Source organism: Amblyomma mixtum, chromosome 2 (genome assembly GCF_055824585.1).
Source record: "Amblyomma mixtum isolate Tamu chromosome 2, ASM5582458v1, whole genome shotgun sequence".
NCBI classification, from domain to species: Eukaryota; Metazoa; Arthropoda; class Arachnida; order Ixodida; family Ixodidae; genus Amblyomma; species Amblyomma mixtum.
In genome coordinates, this window is record NC_143013.1 from 97523883 (window position 1) to 97545873 (window position 21991).

The 21991-nt window shown below is 43.2% G+C and overlaps 1 protein-coding gene and 1 long non-coding RNA gene across 2 annotated transcripts; one reads left to right on the forward strand and one right to left on the reverse strand.

The window, feature by feature from the left end:
* Positions 1-1485: 1485 nt before the first annotated feature.
* On the reverse strand, positions 1486-16869 carry LOC149360236 (uncharacterized). Its single transcript, XR_016288316.1, has 2 exons — positions 16352-16869; positions 1486-1835 (listed from the first exon to the last, which is right to left on the reverse strand). It is a non-coding gene; the product is annotated as an uncharacterized LOC149360236 (long non-coding RNA).
* Positions 5058-21583, forward strand: LOC149360237 (uncharacterized). Its single transcript, XM_089569224.1, has 8 exons — positions 5058-5180; positions 7676-7802; positions 10052-10758; positions 11478-11684; positions 12054-12117; positions 13732-13894; positions 20543-20664; positions 21440-21583. Exons 1-7 carry the CDS (start codon positions 5058-5060, stop codon positions 20658-20660), a joined length of 1509 nt encoding a protein of 502 aa, XP_089425350.1. The 3' UTR covers positions 20661-20664; positions 21440-21583.
* Positions 21584-21991: the final 408 nt, after the last annotated feature.

The following is a 21991-nucleotide window of genomic DNA, read 5'->3' on the forward strand; positions in this document are numbered from 1 at the left end:
AGGAGAGGGTAGAAAGGGAGACGCGTCGCGGTGTCCTACCGGCCGTGCGCTCCCCTTCTTTGCTCCGGTTACTGGCGAGCCAATGACAGCCCCCTATCGCTGACGCCACGTGTGCGGCACGATGTTCAAAAGGGGGAAATCGCGCGAAAGACCGGCGCCGGCGGTCGCTGAGAGGCGCAGGAATGGAAATTAAAATTACCCACATAGGCTGGTTCAGTAACTGTTGCGAATGATTTAGGATACTGTGCGAAATCTGTGGGAAAAACGTCGCACGCACATATCAAGCTTGACTAACTGCAGTAACAGCACACTTCCCAATCATGACAAAACAGCCAGACAGGACTGCTGCTTAACACCAGAAATGGCATCATCCACAATGCACTGAAACATATTGTTGCTTGGCGACTAGGATGAAGTGACAAGACGGAACTGGGGGCTCAGACTATCAACAATATTCACGGGCATGCACTTAGATCATTTGTTGTTACTTCGAAATGAGCATTAGAAGTTTCTCAAATAAACAGCCTGACATGGCACTAAATAACTTTTGGTTTATTGGGTCTGAATGCTCTTTCTTATTCCAGTTTTGTCACCAATGTGGAATGGCATCTTGCAATCTGTGTTCACGAACTTTTTCAACACTGGTGGCCTACTTTGACCACTTCACCTACCACAACAGTGTTTTGGGCGGTGCTCTGTGCCCCATCGATTCATGTTCCATGGTTCTGAAGAATTATGCAAGCTTCAGAAGCCACCTGTTCAGGCACCACAGAAAGCGACACTATGAACCAGAACTGGGCGATGCCTGTTTTGTGTGTCCCGTGCTGTCATGTGGGAGACAGGAGTCATCCCGTACCAAATTTGTTTCGCACATTGCGAGTCATCTGGACACTGGAATAAGTGCTGTTGTGTGCCCTTTTCCGGGATGTGTCAGTGTGTCAAAGTCTGCTGGGTCATTCAGAACACACGTTGCTAGGTATCATAGAGAGGCCAGAGACACCTTACATTGCTCCCATGTAGTGAACATGAACACTGAGATGGAGGCAGAACCTGTGGCAGAGTTAGCTCAATGCAATGTTTCAAATCTTTGCTGTACTGAAAGTAGATCGGATCAGGCGCCAAGCACCAGCAGTCACTCAGACCAAAAGCTTTTCATTGATAACTTTGCACTGTTTCTCCTGAAACTTGAAGCACAACAACACGTGCCTGCGAAAACAGTACAGTATGTCATGAAAGAGATGCAAAATATTCATAATCTAAGCCGGCAGTTAGTGCTGAAAGAGATTGGTAAAATTGTTTCAGGTGACGTGTTTAATACCATACAGTCACTGCTTACAGGAGATGCAGTCGACACTGCTGCATCTATGTCACTTCGGTCATCACATTGCCGCCACAACTATTACAAAGAAAATTTTCATTTTGTGCAGCCAGTGGAAATTTCTTTAGGCCTGAATAAAGAGAATGCAACCTCTTTGTACCACTATGTGCCAGTTGAAGGCCTGATACATTTCTTGATGGCTGTGGTACCTGACAAAGGACACGATCTCTCTGATGATTGTTTTCGTGACTATGTCTGGTGTCGATCTTTCAGACAGGCACCAGAAAATGAGGTACAAGTAATCCTGTACCAAGATGAGTTCGAAATTGCCAATCCACTAGGCTCAGCAAAAGGGAAATTCAAGCTCCTAGGTGTATATATGACCTTGGGCAATTTACCTTTGCACTGCAGGTCACGGGTGGAAGGCATGCAGCTAGTGATGCTTTGTCGCCAGAAAGATGTGAAAGAGTTTGGATTGTTTGCAGTGTTGCAGCCTTTGCTAAATGATTTGGTCCACCTAGAGGGACATGGAATGTTGATCAGGGGAGTAAACTACACAGTACGCTTGAAATTCATTGTAGGTGACAACCTTGGAAGCCATACAGTTGGTGGCTTTACCCAAAATTTCAGTTCATCAGCTTACTTCTGCCGGTTCTGCCTGGTAGCACGCACAGACTTTGACAAACAACCTACTGTAGTTGCGGAAAGGCGGACTCCAGAAAACTACAATAAATCCATTGAATGCCTTGCAGAGGACAGTGCAGGGCCAAGTGACCATGGTGTGGTCAGTGACTCACCATTCCATTCTCTGCAGCACTTTCACGTATGCAGCTGTGGCTTGCCACCCTGCATAGGCCATGACCTTTTCGAAGGGGTAGTTCGCCATGATCTGGCTTTGTACATAAACTACTTTGTGAAGAAAAAAGCATGGTTCACATACGAATACTTGAACACAAGGATTCTGACCATGAAATATACTACTCATGATTTGCGCAACAAGCCAGCAAAGGTGCCTACACAGGGTGACAAGCTCGTAGGTCATGCAGTCCAGAATTGGACACTCCTGAGGCTGCTACCTATATACTTAGGCACTAAAGTCCTTGACACAGAGGACTCAGTCTGGCAGCTTGTGCTCTTGTTGATGCAAATTGTTGACCTTCTAATGGCGCCCAGGATAACGCCAGCACAAGTATCGTACCTGAAGGTCTTGATTGAGGAGTATATTGAGTGTCGAAGTTCTCTGTTCCCGGCCCACAAACTGAGACCGAAGCATCATTTCATGCTTCACTACAGTGAGCTCATTCAAGAGTTCGGGCCACTTTGCCATGTGTGGACTCTGAGATTTGAATCCAAACATCAATACTTCAAGAGGTGCATTCGCTCTATTGGCAACTACAAAAATGTCACCAAAACATTGGCCGAGCAGCACCAGCTTTGCCAGGCCTTTCTTGCCACACGAGGCCTGTTCTATACCCCCAGGGAGTTCGTAGATATGAGCCAACGTGAGCAGTCAGAACTGCAGAATAAGCTACCGGAACAAGTTTTTGAGGATGTTGTGTTGTTAAAGAAAGCCTCTCTGGAAGGTTTCACTTACACAGTTCATGATTATGTCCTTGTGTCAGGGACACGCTTTGATGTTGTGTTTGGTTTTGTGGTTGCCATTCTGAAAAAGAACTGTGGCCAAATAGAGTTATTGATGCACTGCACTCCTGCAGAACTTGCGCCAGGCCATTTGTTTTATATCTTGCAAAATCCCACTACAGAAACAGTGCGCCTCAGCCCCAGCAACCTAGTTGACAGAACGCCATACCGGCCATACTGCTTTAACAATGCTTGTGTTATAAGGTTGAATTATTCATTTCCTGAAAAGCTATGAGTGACAGTAGTTCTACTTTCTAGCTGCGCTTTCCCTACTCTAGACAGAGATAGGCTGCGTTTCTTTTCATTTTGCTTTTGGGCTGTCTACTCTCATGAACCTTTGTGCTTCGTTGATATGTCAGAGATATTTTAGCAGTGAAGTTTTATGAACTGAAAACGAGTCACATTATGTGTTCATAATTTTGTCTGTTTTATGTTCATCTGTGCTAGAAAGGCCAGCTTCAAATGTAAGATTGAAATGTGTAAAATCACTCTGTACATTGCCATTGTAGCTTTCATTGTTGATAACATTTCATACCAACTTTCTGTACAATAAACTAAATTCACTTGCTCAGCATTAGGCTACAGTGGTTTGGTACTTGTTGCCTGTTTTTCATCATACTGTTACTGCCACAGTTTCACGTGTGATGGCGATAGGGCAGAAAATAGGCTCATGTGTAGCTCACCTTCACAAAACAAAATGGCTGACTGCATTCCCAGCAGACATATTTCATAAAAGCCGCCGCGGTGGCTCAGTGGTTATGGAGCTCGGCTGCTGACCCGAAAGACACGGGTTCGATTCCGGCCGTGGCAGTCGTATTTCGATGGAGGAGAAATGCTAGAGGCCCGTGTACTGTGCGATGTCAGTGCACGTTAAAGAACCCCAGGTGGTCGAAATTTCCAGAGCCCTCCACTACGGCGTCCCTCATAGTCTGAGCCACTCTGGGACGTTAAACCCAACAAAACCAAACCCAACCATTTCATATAAGTTCGACTTCAGCCAACCTATTTTATTTTTATGATATGAAACATGGTCATTAAGATTGTGTTTGAGATTCTCTAAATGTAAAGGTGGCATACCGCACAGGAGTGTAATGTTAAAAGTAATCTTTTGCCCATGCTTGTGCTAATGATAAGCTCTCTAATGCTGTTGTTATCAGGTAATGAATTATACTAACAATGAACTGTGGGAAGTGTGAGGTTCAACGCTGATTTTCAGCAGTGCAGAAATTTCATTGTCAGCAGCCTAACTACATCCACAGCAACACAAAGGCGTCTCCCATATCCCTCAAATTTACTCTGCCATGTGCCAGCTGTCGCTACATTACGCCTGTAAACTTCCTAATTTAATCCGCCAACCCGATACTCTGGCACCATCTTAGATCTACTCCGATACCTTAAAGGGCCATCGGTTATCTTGCCTTCGTATCACATGCCCGGCCTATGCCCATTTCTTTTTGATTTCGACTAGGATGTCATTAATCCGCGCTTTTTTCCTTTACCCACTCTGCCCATTTCCTGTCTCTTAAAGCTGCACCTATCAATTTCCTTTTCATGGCCCACTGCGTTGTCCTCAATTAAAGCTGGGCCCTTTTCGTTAGCCTCGAAGTTTCTTCCCTGTAGGTTCGTACAGGCAAGATACAGTTGTTGTATACTTTTCTCTTGGGGGATTTTGGTAAAATGCCATTCATGACCTGAGAGTACATGCCAAATCACTGATGTTGCATTGTGGGAAATTTCCCATTTTTCGGAGTCTGAGGAGTAAAACACGGTGGAAAGGGAATTTTCACAGCAATTCAGGGAATTTTAGGAACCAAAATTGTCTTGCTTTTTCCAATTGGACGGGGCTGTCATGTTGCTGCAGGGAAATATGGTCTGAAATGGAGCATTTCAGGTTTGAGTGAGAATTAGATTACGGCATGGAATATCACTATGCCAGATTCACTCCACCCCACTCTTATTCTTCTGGTTAGTTCACCCTTGTCCAGATCTGCAGTCACTACCTGCCCTAACTAGATGTATCCCCTAGCCATGTAGTGGGCTATATTTTTTCCTGTGTCATCCACCTGTTCTTTGTGAACATTCTAGGAACATAGCAACAATGCCACCTTTGAAGCTTTGGAGTGGTGATCACACCGTGAAAAAAATCGGTAATGCGAGCACACTCTCTGAACTTATGAAACAGGCTCAAGAAAAAGGTGTCTGTACCTTGGAAAATGCAAAGGTAAGTTTGCACTTTTAAGTAGTACTTTGTATGGAAGAAGTGCTAGTAGTGAAGAAATAAGAAATTACTGAAGTGCACTACATGAGCTGCACTGCAATTATCTAGCTGTTTTAAAGTTTAGCAGTTCATCTTTGTTTTGAATGGAGCAATATGTCTGTATCTGTTAAGAATCATAAAAACAGCACTGAAGGCCTACAGAAGATAATATACGCACCAGGGCTGAACATCAATTAGTAATTTACTAATCCTCATGATTTTAGCAGTTATAAATTTCACTTAAGCAGTTGCATTGCTACACTGGCTTAGCATCAAAGAAGGGGGCAAAACTACACACTTTGCATTTGAAATTTTTTTTAGTCTGTCCAATATAAGGCACATTTGCCTATTCCAACTGTAGGCACAACAAATAAGTCTTCGATTGAAGCACCAACTAGCCCAGACAACATGTATCCCTTAGCAGTGATATTACGTGTGCTAAGTATACTTAGGGTAAAAAGAAACATCTTCCATGAGCACTTAGGAGCCAAGCTGAAAACCTTTGAGTGTGGAATGAGGGGAAGGTGTCGCCAAGCATGAGTTAGTCATCACTGATAGCATTGCATTCAAACGTGAAAGGGGTTACAAAGTGAACAAGGGAGAGGGGAAAGCCTCGGGATGCTTGTCGATGTTCCAACAAGAGGACTAGTCTTCGTCGGGGCAAAGTGTTTATCAATGGCAGGGTCTAAATGAGGTCTTCACTCTGAGGAGGAATGTCCGCTGATGGGGAGGAGGGTGAATCCTGTCCAGGCTTGATCACTACTAAAGAGGATTGACCAAAACTGTGAAAAGAAAAAGGCCAGCTAAGCAGAAAGGAATCCGGTGGTGCGGAGCGGATAGCAAGCCTGGGCTTGAAAGGCTGTGTATCCAGCTGCAACAGGCGGCTTGGTATGACTGGCTGTGTTGACCTGAAAAGCTCAGATAAAGGAATCAAGTACCATGGTGGAACGAAATACCAAAGGGCAAAAAAAAGGGGATTTAAAGGAATGTAGAAGCGAAGGGTTCCTGAGAAATGACAGCAGGAGGTGCATGGTGAAAGTTAAAAGTAGAAGGATAAATTGAAAAAAAGAGAAAAAAAAGGAGGGAGGAAAAAAAGTGTCTGAGGCGAGAAAGACAAGCTGGGGCAGAGGAGTAGGGTGAAAGATACGATGAAGTGGCGTTATAAAGTACTGGGAAATGCTCTGACCATGAGCAAGACCAGTTCTAAGAATTACGCCACTGCTGGAATGTATGTGAGAGACTCTTAAGTTTCCTCTGGACATACTGATGCCTGCTGGTTGTCAAGTATTAAATTTGTGGATTAGGAATGTCTCTCAGTATTTTCTGTTTCTTGCAGATTGGAAGCCTGACTGAAGAATGAACACTTAAAGTTGATCGAAGTTATGAGCAAGTCATCGAGCTGACACAGCAAGGAATGCACAGAAGGCAGTGTCGGACCATTTTAATCAACGCGGTCACAACTTCGATGAACTTAAAGTGTTAATTTTTCAGTCAGGCTTCAAATCTGCAAGGAACAGAAAATACAGGAAGGCATTCCTAATCCACAAATTTAAACCCTGACAACCAGCAGGGATCAACATGTCCAGAGGTACATTCTGGCACTGGCATAATTCTTTAAACAAGGTCTTGCACATCGTCAGAGCATTTTTCAGTACTTTATAATGTCGCTTTATTGTTTCTTTCATCATACCCCTACGTCCCGGTTCGTCCTTTCCCATCTAAGTCACCCTTTTTATACCCCTCCTTGTTTTCTTTTTGTTCAATTTATCCTTATACCTCTAACTTAAGCCCTGCACCTCCCACTATCATTTCTCAGGAGCCCTCGGATTCTGCAATCTTTTCCCCTGCCCCTACCTTTAGACCATTCTCTGAACTCGACCCCATTTTCTTTTTCCCGCCAATTCCCCTTTCTTTTTGCCCTTCGGTATTTCGTTCTGCCATGCTGATTGATTCCTTATCTGAGTTTTTAATGTCAACCTAGCCAGTCATACCAAGCCACCTGTCGCAGCTGGACACACAGCCTTTCGAGCCCATGTTCACTATTTCTCCACGCTCCAATGCCCCTGGATTCCTTTCTGCTGAGGTGGCCTTTTTTTTTTTTGCTCTGCACAGTCTTGCAGGTCAACTGGTTAATCCTCTTTAGCAGCCACCATGCCTGGACAACAGTCACCCTCCCCATCCTAACGTCCTTCTCACTTCACACTCTTCTCCCCCTCACTGGGCCTTCATCCTCGTATTAAAGATCCCGTTCGAACCTTGCTAATGATGAACGCTTTGCTGAGACGTAGACAAGTCCCCATGTCGAAACGTTGGCAAGCACCCCGAGGCTTCCACCTCCCTTGCTCAGTTTGTGATTCTTAAGAGTCAACTGCCCACCCTCTCTCTACCATGTAAAAGGGATTAGGCAGTTGTTCAATGAGATTAGTTGTTTTCAGAATGCGAATTTTTTATTCCGTCAGGTTTTCCTTCGAGACGGGACAGAAGTTGAAGAAGACTTTTTTCAAGAAGTCGTTGAACATCTTTCTATGGAAGAAAGGATTTTTATTGTCACCGACACTGCACCCATAACTGAAGCTGCATTGCCAGGTGCAACATTTTTTTTCTCTAAATTTCTATGCATTATTCCACAACTGTCTTTCATCTGCATAGGCTTAAAATTATTTGCGTGCTTTCAGGTATATGATGAATACAGGGTGTTTCACCTCAGGCTTAAAAAAAAATATTTGAAAATAGGCTTTTTAAGTTAGAAAACCACTGTTTTCGTTATAACATTGTCAGCTATGTAGCACGTCATAATACAGCTAAGAAGCGCTACCTAGCAGACTGGTTATGCAATATTGAATAATTAACTTTTTAACTATTATTGTTAAGCTCCTTAATTACTGAGAAGCGTGTAGCCCATCATAAGTAATATCCTTATCAGTTTTTAGAATTTCAGAAATGCAGTTACCCTCAGTGCTGTGGCCCAACAAATATTGGCTATTTCTATGAGTTATGTGCACTGGAGAGGTAACTTTGCCTGCAAGCTTCTCAAAAGTGCATGTATTTTGGTGCGATGTAGCCATTATCTGTGGGGCCACAGCGCAAGGGTAACTGTGTTTTTGAAATTCTAAACTGACATCAATATTATGGTGTGCTACACACTTAAGGAGCCTAACAGTAATAGATAAGAAGTTAACTATTCAATATTAGCTAACCAGCCTGCTAGTTAGCACGCTTTAGCTGTATCTGATGTACTACGCTGCTGACAATGCTATGCCGAAAAAGGTGGCCCTCTAACTAAAAAGGCCTTTTTTTTTTAGAAAGAGTTGTTGAAGGGCTAGTTGGCTTGATTCTTGTAATACCATCAAAGGTTATGCACAAAAAAAAGACGACACGAAGACAGAAGACATGAAAGGACGAGCGTAAATTTGTGTAAAAATTGTGTAAAGTGAAACACCCTGCATGCACTGCAAGGCTACGTTATAGCCAGCATTCACTGTTGAAACACACGTGCTTGATTTGATGTTCAGTATGCTTGGATGGAGTTAAAGCATCTGAATCTGCTAAAAAAATTGAACTTGCAAAGAGGCATCTGTTGATGGAGTGATTATGAGCCGCAGCTGCTGCAGGAGTAGCGTGGATGCCAACTTTATTCTAAGCCAGTGGAACTTCAGGTTACTGCTCAGCTTATGTATTTTTGAAGAGGTACAGCCGTCAAGTTTCAGAGTTTAAGTATACAAATGATGATTTCCTGTTCATGCAGTGTTGTCTTCCAGCAAGTTTCAGTAGCCACTATTGCCTACGATAGTTTTTTAGGGAATACCGGTTCCAACTGTGCGTGATGGCTGTTACAATGCAAGGTAGATTTGTATCGTTGCTGAAAATTGCTTAGCTGACAGTGGGTAACAGTGGTACCTAAATTTTAGTGTATTTAGCTACTGGTAGCAGAGCAGCTTTTGTGTTGCTTGCTTCCGTGTTTCTATTGTCACTATTCTGAGCTGACAGCAGTAATCTTGCTGTTCCATGTGTTGAAAATGGCCTTATGCTGAAGTTTGCAATCCCATTCACCAGATAGATACAAGACAAGAATTAACTTCATTGTTTTTTTGTGATGCTAAAGTATTTTAGTTATGTGATTCAGGAGTTAACAGGTATCATTCAAAGTAAAAAGAAATCTTGAACATGGATTTTTTTGTGGTACTTGCACATTTACCTGATGGACAATAGACACATTCATCATGATATGCCATTGCTACCATGTTGGCTCTTTATAGTGTAGAGAAGGAAGACTATGGGCTCAAGTCATTAAATTTGCTTCTTGCAGTGTGTGCGCTGCAGAAGTAGACCAGGCTGATATGGAAATTGTTTGAGTCATTCTAATAGCTTTAGTGCCCATTGCTATCCACATGCAAGTCACATTGTATGGATGACTACAATCAAATGCTTTGGCAAGGGCACCAAACAGGCTCTTTATGCTTGCTGCGCACAAATAACAAACTGCTAGCGAGTATGAGAGTGCCTGACTGCTGCTAAAAACCTAGTGAGACAGGAGTGCAAGTCTTGCATAATAACCAGAACAAATACTTTCTGAGATCTAAGTACCTTGCTTTATATGCAGGATACAGTGGTCAACCAGTAAATAAGTGTTTGAATCCTCTGATAACTATATTATATTATTTCAATCCGAATGGATGGCTCCAAATCACGACATAAGTTTGTGCAGTTTTGTGTCCACTCTTAGCCGGCAACACCAGCCTCATCATTTTGCTGGATTATTTAGCTTCTTATAGCCAATGTACCTTGAGTTGTCCTGCAAATTTTGATGTAATGCCAAATACTTGTTTCACTCGCAGGCCCCTCAGGCACACAGAGTGTGCGTAGTGCAAGTCCTGGAGGGGAGACTGCTGCGCTTCAGCTTGATTTCAGCTATTCCAGCTTTAAGCTCGACAGTGGCAGTTTTCCTCAAAACGTGCTAGCCTGCCTGAGGCCAGGCGGTCCACTTCTTCGCCCAAAAGAAAGGCGGGACCTTGTAAAATGCATTGTTGGACAAATGATGACAAAATGCTCACGGCCCAGAAGAGAATTTATCCGGAGCGTGGCTGAGACTGTAGTGGAAGAATTCCCCATACTACAGGACAGGGGTGTGGATGGGCACCTGCTAGGCCGTGGATACGATTCATTGTTCCAGCAAATGGAAAACAGAGTGGAGAACATAACCCGTGGCAAAAGGCGACCATCCCAAGCACCGGACCAACATACAAAGAAGCGTGCCAACGTTTCCTACGGCTGCCTAAATTGGCAACCAATCCTAGATGCAAGTGGCGACGGCATTGAAGAAAAAATTCGATTTTTGAGGCAGGAGGGCCTCAAGAGTGCCAGAGAAATTAACCTGCCTTTGGCACTCCAATACATGCAAGACACATATGGCGACCAGAGAAACTACATCAATTCGGACAATCCGGTGCACCAGACGAGTCAAATCAAAGAACAGTGGCCTCTGCTTTTCCATGCCCAGTTTTTTTATGGACATGCAGACCAGCTGCTAGGAAAAGATGTAAAGGTGAAGGTTTCTACTCCTTTATTGATCAGAAACATTTGTCATTATTCTGGTGCATAAAACATGATAGGATTATTAAAACAAATTATAATTTAATAAGGGTAGAGTGCTTTTTACATCATGGTATAGTCATTGCTCCAAATCACATTGGCAGCAATGCTTTAGAGAACAGTAATTTCACTTGGGCAGGTACATGTTGCAGAAAGGGAGAATAGCCATGGCTTAGTCTCTTGCAGGAATCAATGCTACACATTTACTTCACCTTTCTCCCACTAGGGCAGCAGCAGCCTGTATCAAAACAGATTTAAATTTTCATGGAAGCTAAGAAAACTTGTGCTGAATTCTTGCAAACTCTTCGGTTCGCCTGCATTTATACTGTACTTCTATACATATAAATCAAAGCACTGTGGTAAAGCTATCTGCCAATCATGCCGGCCATTTATGAAGCTTTTTCATTTGTAGTGCTTGTCACCATCAAGAGCCTGCATTTATGCTGCACTTCTGTACATATAAATCGAAGCACTGTGGTAAAGTTATCTGACAATCACGCCAGCCGTTTATGAAGCTTTTCAGTCATTTGCAATGCTCGTGCCCATCACCATCAAGAGAATTAAAGAGTTCTCTCTATAATTTTTCACCACCTGAGAAAGATGCAGTCTGTTGCAGGGACCTGTCATAATGAATGCAAATGTAGTTTTACTTATTTGCTAAGTTTTTTCCAGGCCATATCTGAAGAAAAAACAGCTCTGTGCGCTCTTGCACTGGCCAACCACCTCAAAACCAGTACGAAAAAGGAGGTGCTCTACTACTATGTGCAAATGGAGCATGAGGAAAGCAGGGGCAACAGAGGAGCAAAAGAAGCCGCTTTTGTGCCACTTCTCGCAGCCCATTTCAAGGATGATGTTGGCCAACTCTTTCGAGTTTTTGAAGTGAGTTCTTTGCTCTTTCTGACCTCGAAACTGTAGTTAGATGCAAATTAAAATAAGAGCAGCTGGCTGCAGCCACCCATGGCTAGCACACTATGTTATTCTGCCTACCAGTCGGTATAATAAGAGAAGTTGACGTAATATGACCTTTTCAAAATGATGCCAAATGCATCTCTTAATATGCTCTTTAATCAGTGCCATAAAATGTGATTTTGTATTGATACAAACAGTCTAGAAGGCAACACTTATGTCGATAGGACATGCTAACATGTTACTTGCGGTTGTCATCCCGTGGATAGGACACAGAGCAGTGCTTATGCTTATCTCGTGTTTCAGTTAGAATGCATTGCGTTGTCTTTTGCTGGTTCTCAGGAAGGAACAAGCATCACAGAAAGGCTACACGAGTTGCCATGCACTCCAACAGTAGTGGCACTTGGTAAGCTTCTCTATACATAATTATTTCTTCAGTGCTACTCTGAATCCCAGGGATGTCACTGTTGTATTCACTCCCGGAAATATCCTTATGTAACAATTTCTTCATTTCTAACAGGATGCAATGAAGTGACTTCATTACCTAGAAGTTACAGACTATATGCTCTATGATTAAAAAATTTAGATTGATTTCCTATGGGACCATTGAAAAGTGGTCCTAGCAGCATTATGTAGGGTGTTTCACCTAGACTACAGAATTTTTAAAAATAGGGTTATTCAGTTAGAAGAGTGCTTTTTCCGGCATAGCAGTGGTGTAGCGTATCACAATACAACTAATACCTGCTAACTATCAGGGTGATTAACTCATACTGAATAATTAACTTCTTAACTATTACTGTTAGGCTCCTTAATTATTGAGAGGCATGTAGCCTACCATAAGTAATATCCATATCAGTTTTAAGAATTTCGAAAAAATGATTACCCTTGGTGCTGTGCCCTAACAATTTAGTGCTATTTTGATGGGTTACGTGCACTGGAGAGGTTGCTTTTCCTGCAAGCTTCTCGAAAGCTCATGTATTTCGGCGCGACTAGCCAAAAATTGTTGGGCCACAGCGCTGAAGGTAACCAACCGCATTTTCAAAATTGTAAAAACTGAAATGGATATTTATTATGGTGAGCTGCACGCCTCTCAGTAATTAAGTGGCCTAAATGTAATGGTTAAAAAGTTAATTTTTCAATATTGATTAATCAGCTGGCTATAGTTCATCATCATCAGCCTGGCTACGCCCACTGCAGGCCAAAGGCCTCTCCCATGTCCCCTCCAGTTAACCCTATCCTTCGCCAGTTGCCGCCACTGTATCCCCGCAAACTTCTTAATCTCATCCGCCCACCTAACTTTCTGCCGTCCCCTGCTATGTTTGCCTTCTCTTGGAATCCCACTCCGTTACCCTTAAGGACCAGCGGTTATCCTGCCTCCGCATTGCATGCCCTGCCCAAGCCCATTTCTTCCTCTTGATTTCGACTAGGGTGTCATTAACCTGCCCACTCCGCCCGCTTCCGATCTCTTAATGTTACACCTATCATTTTCCTTTCCATAGCTCGCTGCGTTGTCTTTAGCTTAGGCTGAACCCTCTTTGTTAGCCTCCTCGTTTCTGCCCCATAGGTGATTACCGGTAAGATACAGCTGTTGTATATTTTTCTCTTGAGGGATATTGGCAAACTGCCATTCATTGAGAGAACCTCCTGTATACGCTTCACCCCATATCTTAGTTGTTCTCTGATGTTCTACAGTGTACACATTGCTATGGCGAGAAAAGTGCTTTTCTAACTGAATAATTCCATTTTTAAAAATTGTATAAGGTCTTCGGTGCAACACCTTGTATGTTGCCTGCAAAGTAAAAAGCCCACTATATAGCAGTTGCGCTGACACTGAGTATATTTTTTGAGCTTATAAAGGGAAGGATAAAGAAAAGAAAATTTCTCGCATAGAAAACTTCCAGCCACCGCTCATTTGATCATTGAAAGCATAATTTGCACAAGTGACTCGTGCTATTAAATACATTTACTTGTGTTGAAATTTAATCACAGTACTCATAATTATCGTACTGCATTCTTGCAGACACCATTTTTCAGAACAAATGCTACATTGCTTGTGAGCAACAAGTGCTCTTTTCTGAGCCCACAAGCTTTGCAGAGGCGACAAGGCTTGCATTCCTCGCCTATTACGTCTTTAACCTGTCCTACCCTGAAAAGGCTGCGACAACTCTTGAATTTCTCCAGAGGTGAGTTTCCGGTTTATACTTTTGAAACATGCCAGATTTACTCAGCACTTGAAGCTGGTACCAAAACTCTTTAGGCACAACGATAAAGAGCGCATAATGCTCATGTCTTAGCACTAATACACAGCTTCAAACTACCAACATACCACTGCTTATGCTAGTGAATAAAACTGTCTAATTCACAACTTGCCATTTGGAGTTAACATTAAGCCCAATGTTTCGAATTCATGAGATGCTGTTTGCATGCTGTGTATTCATTACTACATGGAGTTTGCTTTCAAAGTCTGATGTCAAAACGTTCTCAGCAGCCAGCACTATCTGGTCAATATGTCAGGCGTTACTGTGAGCAAGCTAGGTGAAGAGGAGGGCATGCATGTGCAGACTCCAGCCAGCATCCAACAATTCCTCATCTCATCTCTCATTTAACAAAAGTCGCTGGGGAAAAATCGGAAGCTATTTGTAAGATAAAAAAAAAAACATTTTTTTACTCTGTGCGGGCCTTTGAGTTGGCTCGAGGTCTTTGGTTTGGTCTTTCACACAACTCAGACCAGCTAGACAAAATGGACCAAATCCTAATTGTTACCAATTGGCGGCATGCTGATTTCTCAACATTTAGCGGCACTGCAAAAGTTTTAATATTGGCTATCAAATCCAGGTACGTTATGGTAAATTCCGCTTGTAGATTGGATCAACTTTTCTTGCTTAGCAGCGAATGCAAATTCCACTGGTCGATCAGGATAAGGTTTGTGACTTCTGCTGGTTGTTTCGAAGCGCAGCTGAGCACTCTTTCTAGATCCGCCAAGAGCCAGATTTAGCCGGAACTCCGAGGGTGTGGTGCTGTCACTTCCGTAACAGCTGTGCAGCGTTCGCAGTTTTAAGCACGATTTTAGATATTGCCGGTTAACCCTGGATGTTTGTTGATATTCTGACGTTATCATTGAAACCATAGTTTCTAAATATTACCAAGAAACTGGTTGAAATGAAGAGTGACGCTTCTCACACCAATTAATTCGAAAAGTGGTTGAAGGAGCCCAGAGACCACCGCCAGTGATGATAGCAAGTTGTATGCTCCTATAGAGATATTTATTAAAATAATGTTTCTTCTATCGCCTCGCAAACTATCGAAAAATCAGTGGCTACATTGACCACGCAGCGTGTATTTAATGAGATGCGCACGGTAAAGACATGCAGGGGCATGCACTCACTCCTGGTATTCAGCCCTGTTGTCACTGACCATTGGGCATTACAATATGCGATCCACCTCACAAGTGAAGCGCAAGATACCACTGAAGTGTGCCATCATCGCTCGTTTTTGTCAAGTGAAAATGTGCAGACAGGTGCCAGACACAACTTCCAGGTTGCACATGAGAGCTTCTGTTGGGTTCCTTGTTCGTTCGTGTTCGTGTTTCGCTGGTCAATCATGTTCGTGTTTCGCTGGTCAATCACGAGTAGGTTGCCCGGTGGCATATTCAGTCACCTTGGCGCGGATAATATTTCTCTCTGTGATTGCTATATAATTAATGGATTTAACGGTAAAAATGTTAGACTTTTCCATCAGCACGGTAATGAGATATTTGTGGCTGTGTTCAAAGAGCTCTGTACCAGTGACATGCACGGCCTTAAGTACACAGTACCTGCGGCTTTTAATAGGTTATACTTTTAGTAATACTGCTTTACACCTCCTAAGTTTCCATATATCAGGGTCCTGTGAATGCTTAGAAACACTCACAAAATGATGACATGGTTTTGGGTATACAATAGCAACTGGTGTTTATTTGCATAGGGCTACTCCTTGTTGAGAGAGTATGCATTACACAGGCTGCCAGCGCTTCAGGCAGTTGGCGCTTACTTAGAGGGCTGCATCTACTATGGCTGGAATTAAAGCAACTTGGTTGTCAAGTTATTTAATAATTTCTAAGTTGGGTGACACATCTTAGTAATGCGCCTTCTTACACAGTTTTTCACACTTGACTCGCTCGTTGCAACACTCCTTAAAAGTATGACCTCTGATTGAGAATTGGAAACGCCGACCTGCTTTCCACAGCCTTTTCTTTTCTTCCAAAGAGAGATGTGTGGCACCCACGTGACCTTTCGAAGCACAAAGTGCACAAGCTGCAGTTGGTTTGGATTGGCTAGTAAAAAGAGAAGCTGCTGAACCTTTGGGAATTCTGGGTCTTTCATTCTCTGTTCTTGTTTTGTGACCTTATTTTTCCTCTGGCCAACTTGCACCACCTACTCCCAACTCTACACTTTGTTTTTGAGAAAATGTTGCAAAGTAATAGTGCAAAGCACAGCCCTCTTGTCTGCTGAACAACGCTCTTGGTATCCAGTGACAAGGTAGCTAGGGAACATTTACAGCAGTGAGAAGGTTAGCATTGCCCCATAGCTGTGTTTTAATGCCGAGCGCCGTGAAGAGCGTTTATGCTGCGCTAGGTCATAGAGGTGACGTAGGTTTCTTACCTCCTGCTCGCTTTCGGCAAGTCTGGCAGTTGGGTTAGGTGCTTCTGGATTACCACATCCGTACGTCCGAAACTCGTTCAGAAACTCGATCGGGATGCTGTAATTAGCTCCAGTTGCTTGGCTTCTGTTCTTTGAATACCGGCGACAGTAGGTGCAGCCCTCCCAGTAAGAGCAGACTGCAGATAAAAGAACTTCTGGACTGGGCATCGTTTTTGTGGGCAGCTTGCTGGTAGTGCTCCCAGACGGGCTGCCACTCCGTTTCGGCGCCGTTATATCGCTGCAGCGCTATCTTCGGTAACTAGAGATTTGAGATGGCAGCGCTCCGGGTATACCGTCGCGAAGGGCCCGCGTAGCATCCGCTCCTGAACCGGCACTCGTTCGCTGAGCTTTTTCGGCATGCTGGCTGTCTTGCGGCGTAGGCGGCAACTCTGTCGTTGTCTTCAAGATAATGGCGCGTACCCACTGCGGGCATTGTGGCCAAGACACAGGCTGCGACCAAATGTCGTTGTTGTTGTTGTTGTTGTTGTTGTAGCCTACGACACACTCTGGGGGATCGGCCAAGAATCGGGTGGAAAAGGTTGGTATTCACCTGTACGTAGTAAAGGCAAAAGAAAAGCACACGGGAGAGGAACACCGGGGGAGTCAACCACAAAAAGGGCACGGAGAGGATGAATAAAAAAAAAATCAACAAAACTAAAAACAAATAATAATAATAATCATAATATATATATATATATATATATATATATATATATATATATATATATATATATAAAGGACATTGGATTGGAGAGAGAGAGAGAAAGAGAGAAAAGAGAATAATTTGGAAAAAAAAAAGTGAAGCTTAAAAAGAAAATACTGAAAGCTTTAGCAAGGTAGTCGATGAGATTCCAGCAAGAAATTTTGAACAGCGTCACAAACAGACCTGTGGCTGAACCCAAGTGTGGTGGCACCAAATGATAGCAAGTGTGGGCTGCTCAAACTGAGGCCAAGTTGCTGTAAGGGCAACTCCAGCAGTCTTCTTCTCAAAGAGGAGAAACGACGACAATGGAGCCAAAAATGATCGATAGATTCGTTGTACGCGATTGTACGCGTGTAGTTCACCTCGTCTTCTTCACCAGGCACAATCGACTCGATAGCAGTGTTAACTTCGTTGCGCTGTTTTTAGAGGGCTTCAAGTCTCGCTGACAGTACGTTCAGAGTCTTTTCAAAGTCCGCGGGTGTTTCAAGCGCAGAATCCGCTTCGGAAATCAGTTTGGTCACCTGGGATCTCAAGGCTCCCCGTTCCTTGAACCGACTCATTGCAGTACGTCGTAGTGTGGGTAAATTCGGTAGCCAAGCTTGGCCTAGGATGTGACGTCTCCAGGAATTGTTCCCAGCGCGATTGCACCTCCAAGATCGTTGCGATCATGGCCCAGAATTCGTTGTCTTGCCGACGCCTTCATCGATGTTTACGCCGGATTTCGGCGCCTGACACGCACGCCTCCATGCACGCACGCTATAAATGTGAGATTGTTGAACGGATGGATGATAATGGCTTTAGCCTTTGCATGGGGCGGCAGCTTTCGCCCCCTATAGCTGATAAATCTGCCCCCCCCCCCCCCACCCCTTTTGTCTTTTTGTGCCTTTTAATTTTTGTTTGTCTTACAACGTCTAATTTGACGATATTTTTCTTAAATTTACACCTCCCTTGAGTTCCATCAATCTAATCAGCCCTCTGTTAAGGCAACGCTTTTCTCATCTATTCCGTCCTCCCCAGCAAGTCGGGCCCGCCGCGGTAAGACTTTTTGTTCTTGCATCTTCGTTCTTGAAATCCACCACACACGGACGCGTGTTCGGAGCTGCGAGCGCGTACTGTTTGCTCATGTCGTGAAGAGGTTTTTGTTCGCTTGTTTTGCGACATGCTGTCTGCGCGCTTACCTGAAAGCATCGCTTACCTGAAAGCACTCATATACTGGAGCAGCTATAGCGCTTGTTGTCAGCATTTTTGCGAAGGCTTTCTTCTGTCTGCCTATCCGCAACTGGTTGGACTACTTTGTGCGAACTTCGCCGTGAGCAGTAGCGGCGAGCATACCCCCGAAGCTGAGTTCTGTAATGCACCTAAGCTAAGCTGACAGTACGGTCTTCAAATAGACTCAGTATCATGATCGAGCGCACGGCGTTGCTTCGGCGTCGCGGCGACCATGGCTTGCGTCGGCTGCTAGCAGATACAGCGCGCCCTGGTACCGTAACCGAGGGGGAGCCCGGCTCTGGCGGCGAGTCCGCAAGCAGCCTCTGGCTGAAAAACTTTTTTACTATATTTTTAGTTGTTAAGACTAGGCTTCAAGGCTGTCGCCGGACGCTCCCTCCAGTTTTCCCTGTATGTGTACGGGCCTGCCCACTGCCTCGAGCTGAGCCACAATCGCTGCCACCTACAGACAGAGGAGAGTTGAAAGATGTGAAAGGAAAGACTGAAAGAACAAACGCGCGTCGCAACAACCGCGCCCGCCAAAGCGACGTCGCCGGTTGTAACAGATACTCCCCTATCCCTTCTCCACAGGGATGTTTTGTGCACCTCAGAACTCTATGGTCTCCATTTCAATTTTGCAGGCCATGCATATGTCCAGCTTTTCAAATTTAGCCCCGTACTTTTTTTGTTGTCAAAACCTCCGTCCTGGTGTTCCTTGTCGAGCAAGTATGCATACTACAACTTTCTGTGGCGGAAAATTTTATATACCGCGAATCAAAAGCAAATAATCAGCGAAATTCCGCCGCAGACATCAATATCATTCAGAATATCATTCGCGCTAGATTTGGAAGCAAGGAATGAATACAGTGTGAATTCTTTTTTTTTTGTTTCTGAGGTAGTTAAAGTGACCTTCACCACGAGGCTTCAAAGCCGCTAGGAGAAGCCAGCTTTTAATGTCGTCTGAGCAAAGCATGCAAGTGCAAAGCAGAAGGTGGCTGTGGATATGGAAAGGAGACAGTGCAGGTCGCTGAGAAAGAGAAGGCACTGAAAGAGTAGATTGCAGAAGAGGAAGCAAAGGGCAGAGTTGAGCAGGTCTTGGCAGCCCGAAACGGCAAGTAGCATCAGCAGGGCAGTGTCGGCGGCCGCTGCTGCTCTGAGGCTGCGCTCATTACAGCATCAGAGGCATGACTTCGCTCGATGGTGGCGTGCATCTGAACCGTTGCCTCTCAAACAACATCACTTTATCCACTCCTTGGGCCCTCAGCTATGGTTGGCCTGAACACTTTGAGATTGCATTATAATTATAATATTTCTTTTAATATTTTTCTGAGTTCTCAAACTTCCCTTCGCATCATATTCATGCAAATAAGGTAAAACAGTCATTTTTCCATCGTACTGCTGTTGCTGCTATGGCTACTAAAGCATTAAAAAAGGATGATGTTGCTATATGCTAACACGCATTTTTGTAAAAAATGTTTAAATCTGTTATGTTTCGATGATTTTCCTTAGTATACAAGCCAGAAAAAACAAGTCAGCAGATTCTTCAGTCTTATCTCTTAGTACATTAGTACATTCTTAGTACATCTCTTAGTACATTCTGTCACTTTTATTCCATCTGCTTTCATATCTTGGGGGTGCAAAATGCACGTGCTTGTTCCAGCAAACTCATGTAATGTCGCAGTCTGAGATCATTCAGGATATCAACAAAAAAATAAATAAATAAGCATTATGCTCTCCTGAATTGTCACTGCGCATGCACAGAAGAGGTACAAGAGTCATTTTAGGTGCCTTAGCTCAAAAGCACATTGAGAAAGAGAGAGTTTTTAAGCTTGCAAGCAATGACATGATGTAATAAAAGAGTTTTTGAGACTCTGCCAGGTTAATAAACATAAATATGCAATTAAGCATGTGATTAAGGGTATGATGTGAGTAATATGAAACACTATTACTTGCTAGAAATAAGTAATATGGTAACTTGTCTTTGTGTATGATTGTTCCAGTCTGCATGGTTTCAGCAATTGTTTGCATGCGGAGTACACTTCGCAATCGCTCAGACTTACTGCAGAATGAGCTTCTGAAAAGAAAGTGGCTGTGTGTTTAAAAAAATTTATTCAAGAGAAGTTGCCTTTACTTTTTCTGCCTTTTTGTTTTAAAAAAAATGATTCATATTGATGTGCTAAGTATTGCATATGTGGTCTCTAAAGCTGACATTAGAAAATAAAATGTTCCTGTTCTTCTTACAGAGAAATCTTTGACATCAACCCAACCAAAGGGACCAGGTGGAATGGCGGGCAAAAGTGCCGGACATCTGTTCACGTAAAAATTATGAAACTAGCGGCAAGTCTGCGGCTTCACACCTGAAGGTGTAAGTAGTCAAGACACATTATTTTTCAATGCTCTAAGGCATTTAGGTTATGAGCTTCAGTTTTTGAGCTCTCAGTCTAATGGAGCGCAGACTAAATGTTGCACTATGCTTTTTTTTTGGACTAGCAGAAGTACTATGCATCTTGTTTGAACAGCAGAAAGGATGACTGTGCACTATGCACCTATCGATACTGAGAACACAAAATAGAGAGGTGTTTCATTCTTTGAGATTGCGAAATAATGCTAGGTTCTTACAAATTTCAGAGTTAGACTGATATTTTTGAAGTCCTGATGCTGCACAATCAGTTTGAAACCATGACCACCTCTTTTTTTTTTATGAAACACTAATAACAGCCGCAAAGAGGCAGGTTTCTGAAGCCTGAGATTTTTGATACTGTCACTTAAGTATTGCACAATATTGATGTTTGACTTCAAACCATGCTCAGCCGGTTGGGTTTTATTAATGTCGCATGTAAACAAATGATCTACAGTTGAACTTCATTATAATGAAGTTGAAGGGGGTGATTACTTCGTTATAGCCCGTGTTATAGCTTCCAAGCTTCATTCCTTCGTTATATACATGATTTCGTCATAAACCATTTTGTTATAATGAGGTTCGACTGTAATGCTGTAATGCCCTTTGATGTCTGGCTAGTGCATAATATGTGTTAGCTACTTAGTGCGGCTGCACATAAATAATTACACTATTTTATTACAATGCATTTATTAAACGGTCCGACTAACCCTCTACCTGGCTTTTTTCTACTCCTTTTCAGCCAGGCCACGTGGGAACACAATTTTGCCTGTAAAAATTGCCACTCACTTTCTTTACGGCATTTACTCGAACTTTACTCAAACGGTACTTTTTCAACTGAGTGCAGCTGCACAGAATTGTTCAGGAATAAATACATTTGCTGTTTTGCCATGTATTTCTCTGTTATATGCATGTAAGCCAATGCGTGCATGCTCTCTTGAATGCTGTATGGCACTTTCATCAGATCTACATCAGATCTTACATCAGATCTACATGCAAGATCTACAAGTCACACAAGTAAACTGTGTATCTGCAGTGAACAGTGCGGGCAGAAGTCATACGACACATTTATGTGCATGCACATTACAGATTATTTCCATTTCAGCTCAAATGACTTCCGTGTGAACGGAGGAAGTATGCATGCACATGACGAAACAATTGTTTAGAGTGAACGGAGGAAATATGCATGCATATTATGAAACCTCTGTTAAGTGTGAACGGAGGAAGTATGCATGCACAATACGAAACCTTTGTTCAGAGTGAACGGAGGTAGTATGCATGCACAATACGAAAC